This window comes from Impatiens glandulifera, chromosome 7 (assembly GCF_907164915.1).
Source record: "Impatiens glandulifera chromosome 7, dImpGla2.1, whole genome shotgun sequence".
Taxonomy (NCBI): Eukaryota; Viridiplantae; Streptophyta; class Magnoliopsida; order Ericales; family Balsaminaceae; genus Impatiens; species Impatiens glandulifera.
In genome coordinates, this window is record NC_061868.1 from 5,031,218 (window position 1) to 5,041,087 (window position 9,870).

The 9,870-nt window shown below is 33.5% G+C and overlaps 1 protein-coding gene across 1 annotated transcript; it reads right to left on the reverse strand.

Moving 5' to 3' along the window:
- Positions 1–114: 114 nt before the first annotated feature.
- On the reverse strand, positions 115–6,405 carry LOC124944762 (protein STRUBBELIG-RECEPTOR FAMILY 7-like). Its single transcript, XM_047485099.1, has 17 exons — positions 6,273–6,405; positions 5,944–6,189; positions 5,128–5,260; positions 4,955–5,032; positions 4,795–4,860; positions 4,633–4,704; positions 4,478–4,546; positions 4,010–4,081; positions 3,852–3,917; positions 3,547–3,609; positions 3,188–3,468; positions 2,392–2,666; positions 1,956–2,233; positions 1,735–1,867; positions 889–1,025; positions 634–790; positions 115–501 (listed from the first exon to the last, which is right to left on the reverse strand). The coding sequence occupies exons 2-17, from the start codon at positions 6,047–6,049 to the stop codon at positions 331–333; spliced, it is 2,157 nt and encodes a 718-aa protein (XP_047341055.1). The 5' UTR covers positions 6,050–6,189; positions 6,273–6,405; the 3' UTR covers positions 115–330.
- Positions 6,406–9,870: the final 3,465 nt, after the last annotated feature.

Below are 9,870 nucleotides of genomic sequence, written 5' to 3' on the forward strand. Positions count from 1 at the left end.
TCTTCCAAATTAGTATTTCTAAGTCAAACCATTGTCTTATTTTCCTTTATGTATCTTGAATTTATTTAAGAGACAATATTATCATGACAAAAGGGGAAATATTTGAGAAGCTTCTTTACAGGAAAAAGGATTCAATAATTATTGGCAAGAATTTTAGTTACATAAACTAATATTATCAAAGAATATTGCTATCACTTGGCATACTAAAAGGAAAAGAGGGTCCATTAAGAATTGAATCACCAAAGCAATAAAGATGAAAGAAGAAACCATCTATAAAAGTATTTTTTAAGGCACAAACAGGTGATGATTTGATTGGATTGGAAGTTCGTTTTAAGGCTGTTCAACAACTTCACTACCAGGGCGGCGCATATTGAAGCTGTCACCAGACGATGCACTAGCATGTTCACTTCCGATTGTTCTTTTGCTCATGTTAGCCCTTTGAACCAGTAAAACCAAAGCTTGCACCACTTCTGACATCGGTGGCCTGAATTCAGGCTCCGACTGCACACAGACACAAAGACAGTTAATGAGAATCAAGCAACCAACAAATCTGAGTCACTAAATTCAGATACCACTTTATTTTCCAATGTGATCCTATCTTAGTGAAAAATCTGACAGAAATAATGAATGTACCTGAACGCAAAGGGCAATGACATCTGCAAATCGAGATAGAGATTTAACTGGATACAGTCCTTTGAGTGCGGGATCGACCATCTTGGATAGTGAATCAATGTCATGGAGTTGTGGAGCAGCCCATCGAACCAAAGATTGTTCACTTCTCGGTCTAAAACTGTGTCACAAAGATTATATTTAACTCTCCACGTCAGAAATTTGACAAAAGAAAGAGAAAACAAATATGATGATTTCAGTTCCATTATATATATATACCTATCGTAAGGCTTTCGACCAGAAAGAAGCTCCAACATAACCACCCCAAAACTGTATACGTCGCTCTTTATAGTATATTGTCCAGACATTTCAACCTCGGGCGCTCTATACCCAGACCCATCGTTATCATTCAGGGCCTGTTAAACCAACAATTGTTAGATATTACTTTAATTCAATAATTGCTAACATCTTTCATAATTCAATTTTTAATGAAATCTTAATTTTCAGTATGGTAAAACATATTTAGAAATGATAAATAATAATAACACATGAAATCTGGAGTGTGAGGACCCAAACAATTCAATTCATATATAATCCGGCTTGAAGGGGATTTTCTTTTGTCTTGTCACTACTTGGGACATTAGATACTTAGTATAGGAAAATCTTGTTGTGTGGACACTTTTGATTTTTTCATTTTGTTGATAGCTTATAGTTTTACTTGCCTTTTGAGATCTAAGCCTGTTGATTTATTTCTCATCTGAAAGGTTTTGCTTTATGTGGGTTATTTGAGATTAAATTCCAATAACCCACTATCCAATCAACAATCACATAATGAACGGAAGACGTTTTAAGTGGGAATCGAACTCGAGACCTTTGGTCTCTTAGGCTTAACCAAATACTAAATAACCTCTTTTTTTTATAAAATAATCAATATAATTAAACCCACCTCTTATTTACCCAAATAACCTAGATGTAACTTGAAAATAATCACTTGGTTATTCAAATAACCCTAGATCAAACAAGGCCTATAATCACTTGGCAATACCTTTCCAGAAAAATAGAAAAGAAATCCTACAAAAGTTACCAGATCTGCATAAGGATTGGGAAAATGGTGTAAAAAGTTACCAGATCTGCATCTGGTACAAGATTTGCTAATCCAGAAGCTGACAGATGTGGATTAAGGTCTTTGTCCAATAATATATTAGCTGATTTGAAGTTCTTGTGAACAACTGATGGTGAGCAAACTTCATGGAGGTATCTGACAAAAAAATCAAAAAGTTATCAAGCCAAATTCACAAGACTCAGAAAAGAAAAGAAAAATCACAAGAAACCTCCTCGAAACTTACTCTAATGCTCGAGCAGTTCCAAGGGCGATCTTTACTCGTCCGTTCCATGTCAGTGGCTTTGTATAATCATCATCTGATAGATGCAAGAAATCATGCAGAGAACCATTTTTGTGGAACTCATAAACCAGCAGGTGTTGCCCATGCTCTGAACAGTAACCTACCAATTCGGTTATATTTGGATGTTGCAATCTTGAAATGTCTGACACTATCTCAAGGAAATCTTCAGATGAATCAATTGGAAGAGCGGAAGAGGTGTTTATTTTCTCCACGGCAAGAACCTGCAAAGAGAACCGTTTAACTCCTCGAGTTATGGAAATCTATCAGACCTTTGAAATGACAAATTTTATATTGCCCCATTTGGAAACACTTTTCTTTGTCAGATATCACATTCAGAAATTTAGTGAAGGAGGCCCATTGTTTACGTAATAGTAGATACCTTTCCATCATCAAAATGAGCCCGATAAACACGTCCAGTGGATCCTTCACTGATTAGGTATTCTGTACTGAAGCTTCCTGTTGCAATCTGCAAGTCAGCAATTGAAAATTTTGTAGTATTCACTGGAGGTGCAAAGGCTTTCTTAGGAATCATAGGTTTCTCCAAGACATCTTCGTCAAATGATTGACCACCCTCGGAAGGAGGAGGCTTGATACTTAATGAAGGTTCATATCGTTTTGTCTCGATGGAGGATGAACCTTGAATGGCCTTCAGTTCTGCAAAAAGTTTTTAGAAAAAAATATTAAGAATTAACCATTCAAGCAGTTTAACAATGATAAACCACTATATGGTCTAAATCTAGAAAGGAAATAGCAAACGAAATTATGGATCCAGATCCAAAAGCGTTTAGTGCATGAAATAGCACAACATTTTCAATCACCATAGAATTCGGACTGTTAGTAAATCTCTTCACCACAATCTTTTTTAACCCTAACCGAGCCCAGAGCAATTCTATCACCTAAACATCTTTGTTTTGAAAAAAAACACAACTAAGAGAGAACCTCTTGGTTACATATTTCTTAAAACCAAAATTAGAATTAATGCACCCTAAACAACTTTTTTAGGCATATCTAGATCTGGGCCGGACTAAATTCATATACATCCCATTTACAAACAGGATCCCACACGAATGAAATAATAGATATGGCACACTTTATTTTCGCCTTCTTTTCGTTTTGTATAAGAGGGATTTACACATGTGATAAGACTATAGATAAAATTTGCAAGTATTTATTACCTTCATGTGATGAAAGTGGAGCAAAAGGCTCATTTTCATGCTTTTCTATATCGGCAGATGAACTTTTACTAGCCCGTCTCCTTATTATGACAAAGATTACAATCATTGCCACAACAACTAACAGAGATATTACTATACCAGCTACAGCTCCACCACCTATACCCGATTTCTTTCCACGGAAAGATGAGTTGTTATTGCGGTTTCTATCATTCTTTGGAAGCGGAGGAGTGCCAGGTGGTGGTGGGGGTGCAGCACCTGAATTCCATGAATTACCACCCTTTCTGTTAATAAAAAAAACATAGGAACATAAGAGTTATTCTCGACAACACAAAATAAAAATAATAAGATGAAATGCTTACTGGAGGTTTATGCCTTTCAGCTGTTCTGGAACCCATCCAGTAAACTGATTATTCTCAACATTCCTGAATGAGTAATATGACTCAGTATTTAATTTTCAATGAGAATGGAAGTTTTTTTACAAGTTTTTTTTTGCTAGCACAAAATCCCACCGCCATGACCCTCCACGACTTTTAATCAAGGTGTTTCCAGTGAGAATCTAACTTGAGGCCTCAACCTCTTAAATTCAAGACTCTTACCATCTGAGTTGCCTTGGGTGAGATGGAAAGTTAAGTGTTGCCTTGGCAGTTGATAAATTGGAACTTACAAGTTTCTAAGTGGAAGGTTGGCTAATACATTTATCTTTCCCGTGAATTGGTTGTTCTGCAAATACCTGGGAATTTATAAGATAACATTGACGCCAACAATCAGATTGAACTTCAACAAATCATGAGTGAATTATACGCAAGTCACAACTTTACTCACAAATTTGTCAAACTAGTGAGGGAGCTAAAACTTCCTGGAAGATCACCTGTGAAGGAATTGAAAGAGAGATCCCTAGAACAGAGAAATCAAATGTCAAGTGGATCAAAAACAAAAAGGTGCAATCATTTGAACATAAAAGGGAGCCAAACTGATTATCACTTTTAACCCATTTGTGGATAGAGTTAGAAATACAATAAATGGATGATGTAGATTACATGCTTTAATCATATCTATTCTGGAGCTCATTTCGACTTTTAACCCATTTGTGGATAGAGTTAGAAATACTATATGATGATGTAGATTACATGCTTTAACCCTATTCTGGAGCTAGTACTGAGGCTTGCAGAAAGTGTTTTCTGTATTATAAATAACCATACTCAAGATTTTTTTAGAAAAAGAAAACATGAAACGCGTTTGTATTATGTGTTATTCCAATGCAAAGACAATGATTATATACATGGATCTTACATTGTGGAGAGTGCAGAAAGTTGTCCAAATATATCAGTCAATTGATTAAGTTGATTGCGGCCAAGGTTCCTATAGTCAATGAAATAAAAAACAATAGTTGATCTATTTGCATAAATTAAAGAGAGAAAAAAAAAATCTTGGAAGAATTTCAATACAGGTATTTCAGAGAAGTCATTTGAGATATAGAATAAGGGACGCCTCCATTGAATCCACATCCAGCAAGGTTTCTGCAGATTAAAAAAGATTGATAAAATCTAACATCAAATGAGGAATCTTATCACGCCCCCCAAAACTTAACCCAAATTAAAATAACTTACAATTGCTCCACGTTTGGTGGAAGTTGATAAGGTATTTGGTTTCCAAGGTAATTGTTGCTTATGTCACTGCAGGATTGATCAAATTACATATTATTTGTAGTTACAGAAACCAAAAATTATCAAAATTCATTGATATATATATGACTTTTAATAATCTTACAAAATTTGTACTCCCGTCATACTTGCTAACTGGTATCCCAATCCATTCGATCCACTAAGCCCCAAACCTGATAATTTTCTGTTTGAAAATAACAATACAAGATCAAAATCATCAATGGTGTTAAGTTACAAATCGAAATGATGTAAGAAAAAAGAAAACCCCAGAAAGTTCACATTGCAGTTACTCTAGAACCCGAACATCCTATTCCTTTCCAAGACTCTCCACAAGGATCACCACCAGTTGATGTCCACTTAGTTAGCTGCCCTGGAGAATTTAAGCTACTGTACAATGACCTAAGAGCATTAGCTGCAAAATTTACACACAAACAAGTATCAACTGTCATGACCCATTGGCAAAGGCATACGGAGAAGTCAACAAGACATGTACACAGAGAACCAGCCTTAATTGAAACTTCCTATAGAAGACTCTAGAAGATGAATATAACAGTTATAACACCATTGAGAAGTTTAGAAGATAGGCAAACATATGGTGTAAAATCTATCTCTTCTCCTTTAATGATCATTAAAGGAGAATCATTAAAGAAGAAGAGATCAATTTACACCATATGTTTGAATCTAGATTACTGTTCAGCTTGAGTCTCAATCTCAACAAAAACAAAGAAGGTATAGTAGATAGTACACTGTTCAGTATAAGAAAGATAAAATGAGATCAGAATGATCCAACAAGACGATGTAAAAAACAAACAACACCCTCAAAATCATTTCACACTATATAGATCTTGAATATCTAGAACTAATACTATCTATCAATCGATGGCAAGAAAGAAGCAAAACGAAGGAAGGATAAGTGGACTAGATCCCAGCTCCAGTAACAGATCGATAAATTTCCAGTAAAAATGAATGAGTTCTGCTTGATATAGATCAAATTAATTGTGATAATCAGTAGTTAGTAGATGAATGAATCATTAATAGAGATTGGATTGTGACAGTCTCACGTGTCGAGGCTTCAAGTACATAGTACGTACGTACCGTCAGTTTGATCTGTTTCGCCATTGATGGAGGAAGGCCCGCACATTAAAATGGCGATGAATATCGACACCGCCAACGCCGTATCGTCTCTCATCGATAGCCACATCTTGCTTTCTCTCTCTTTCCCGTTGTTGGTTTGATTGATTGATTAGAGAATTTTGAACTCCATTAATCTTTGCCGAAAACAGTAGTCTAATGATACGCTTCTTCTTCTTCTTCTTCTGCGTGTCCCCACTTTAAGTAAAGCTGTCAACCATTAATTTACAGCTCTTCTTGGAAATTCGAATCCGGAAATTCTTATTTCAAAAGACAATTTGACCGTTTATTACCTTTTTCGTCACTCTGAATTTACTAGTTTGAATTTAGGGTTCCAGTTGTAAGAGAGACATGGATAGAAAAAACTCGACCTTCAATGGAATGGAATGGAAGCAATCTCTATTCACAAACGGTGAAAACAAATCTCTCACTCTCTTTCTCTCACTCTTTCTTCTGTTATCTGTTATTCTTTTTTCTCTCTCATTAATTAATAAAGATGGGGTTTGACTTTCTTTTACATATTAATGTATAATTAATTGTATATAATCATTCTCATGATACATGATATAAACAATTTCAAATAATTTTTTTATTAAACATAAAGTTTAATAAATTATTTAAAAAAAAACAATGTTGTAAAAAAATTAAAAGGTGAATAAAAAAATGATGAGGTTGACAAATGTGTTTGGGAGTTTAGAATTTGTGATATTCCATTAACATACTTTTTTGGTATGTCATTAGATATTAAATTACAATCCAAGATTTTTTAGAACTCGATTATCACTAAAATAGAACGTAAACTGTTTAGATAAAAAAAACAAAATAATCTTGAAAGGAGATAAATTAATACTCATTAAGAGGGGTGAGCATTGAGTGGATTAATCTGAAATCCAATCCGATTCGAATCTGAAATACTAATTCATATTGAAAATTTCAAATTGGATTAAGATCGATCAGATTGAATCCGAATCGAATTAAATTCGAATTGAATTAGGATTATCCAAACTATCTAAATAAAAAATATATTTTTCAATTTATTTTTTTCTTTAAATTACATTTCACCTCAATATAATATATTTTTTACTTATTTCGTTTAGTCAACAAGATTTATTCATTTATAACATTAAAAAGTTTAATACTTATAATTAAACATATTGAACATTAAATAATAAAATAAATTAAGTAATTAGATTTTCTTAATCCAAGAGATGAGATTTTGACGGACTAATCCGAACCAAATCCGAATTACAAAATTAGATTAACTATTTCGGTTTAGATTAAATTCGGATTGAGTTTAATTCAGATTAGATTGGAATAATCTAATAAATATAAAATTATTGAATAATTTCAAGTTGACATTTACAAATATATAAATATTTTTTATTATTATTTTGGATTGTCCAAAACACATTCAATCCAATCCATATTTAATCTGTATTAATTAGTAAAATGGTTTGGATTGCGAATTAGATAAATTTAGTTTGTATTTAATACGAATCGGATAAAATTGTTTGGTTTTACCCGTATGCTCACCCTTATATGTCTTTATTCATTATTTCCAAGAATGTGGCGGTAGAAATAAAGAGAATAATGTGTAAATTTCTACAGAGATATTCTAACTCATCGTTTTGTTATTTAGTTAGTTGGTATAAAGTTAATTATTTTAAACATCAAGAAAGTTTGGATATTCGAGATCTTATTTCCTTTAATAAGGATTTTCTATCAAAATAGTGTTGTAGATTTGCCACATAATTGAATAGACTTTGGGCATCGATGATCAAATGTAAGTATAGTTACGATTGATCTAGTTGGTTCACAAAAATGTCTAATTATCCAGCGGGGTGTAATATTTGGATGAAAATTTATTCTATGTAGAAAAGTTTTCGTGGTAAACCCAACCGACGATTTCCAACAAGTCTTTCATCATTTTAGAGCAAAAGCGGAAATCAAGCTGTCTTTCTCTTTATGGATAACCAATCTATTTTGATTCATTGTGGGGGTTATTTTTCGATTAGTTTTTGGGACGACATTTGGTGTAGTGTCAAAAATCTAACTACGACATATCATGAGCTTGTTTTCACTGCTATATGTAAAAGTGACACAGTTAAGGACATATTTGATCCTCGATCTAGTAGTTTCCCTAGCCGAATTAGATATAGAAGGAGATTAAACATTATGGAGAGTTTGTCCCATAATAGAATTTTACTTGTCTGAACAAGACGTTATGCGTTGACAAGACATTGATAGTTTTCATGCGGGGCATTGCTAAATGTTGTTCGCTAAGATGAATTCATATAATTTTGCTGGGAGAAACTTTGCGAGTCAAAGATTTCATTTCGTTCTTTGAATGAAACGTTATTCACGGTGGAAATCTTACGGATGATATGTGCATGAAAAAAGTTATATTATGGTTAGTCGTATGTGTCACGAGTAAGTTGAATCGACAACTTACTTACTTTTGCATTGTCGATGGGTGATTAGTATATGAAGTCTTTTATGGAGTATTATTAGGATTCATTGGGTGATTCCCGGGTCTTTAAGTAGTTGTTGGGAAATTTAGATTGATGTAGCTAATATGACAGGCATACATAATTGGGTTATCATCTCAATTATTTTTTGGTGGACTATCTAGTTGGAGAGAAATCGTCGATTTTTTTTACTGATTGTAGTTGTTCGATGCGTATCATGTCTCATTGGACTTGGACCCTTGCAATAGCTCATGATGTCTCAAATGAAAAGCTTGGTTGTCTAATTATATTAATTGGTTGTGGGATTAAAAGACAAGTTGGTCTTATCTCGTAAAAAACAAGGTCAATCTTTAAGTGGTCCATACATTGGGAGCATTTGTCTTTCGGGGAATCAATTCCTTTTGGAATTGGGTAAGGATACTAGAAAGTGTCCAAGTCCAATAGCGCCTCCTGTCTTTTCTCAAATATCCTCCTGCTTCTCTACTACACCGGGAGAGCATGACCTCTTCTTCTATCTTATCTATTGCCTTACTCCTGGTAACGTTGTAATATCCAACCTTGATTATCGCAGTTGTCGAGCTTATTTTGGAGTAAGTTGTTGAGGGCTTTGCAATAGCAACAAAGCACCTTCTAAGGGTTTGGAAGGTCTCTATTGGGCATATGTTAACAACTGTCCATGTCCCTCTTCCCTATCGGTCGAGTACTTCGTCTCTGGGACAAAGTCGAGCTTTGTACTTGGAGCGATAGAGATGGAAGCGCTTCGGGAATTAGAATCCCTAGACTGAATAAGAACTCTGAAATGATCTCGATAACTATGAAAATTAAGGTCAGCTCGGTTGATTGATTCAAAAACCGTTCTGTGAGAATCAAATGTTTCTTTTTTCATGGGTGAGGATACTTTAATGGTAACTACTATTTATGGTTTTTTGAGGGATGAACAAAGAAGAAGGCTCGTTCGAAGAGGTTCCATATCAAACGAGAGCATTAAACAAAGTCAATTTCAATCATTCTTAGATCGAACCAATTCACAAGCCTAATTCCACTTTTCAATTACATCTACCTCAATTTTGACTTACCACAATTATGACCCCACTTTTATTCGAATCGCGATTCTTACCACTAGACTATTTTGGTAGTAAAAAAAAAAAATAATTAATTATTATATATATAATATTTTTATTATAATATTAATTAATATATTTTGAATGAATATGAATTTTATTTCATATAATAACTCTTCTATTAATAAATTATTATATATATTTATAATATTAATTAATATATTTTGAATGTATAATGTTATTTAAATAAAAGATATATTCAATTAATAGTGAAACCTTAATAATCATAATGATTTGAAAGGTGTGATTAGTTTAATTTAACTTATTAATTACTTATTCCATTCATTATATTCACTAATCCA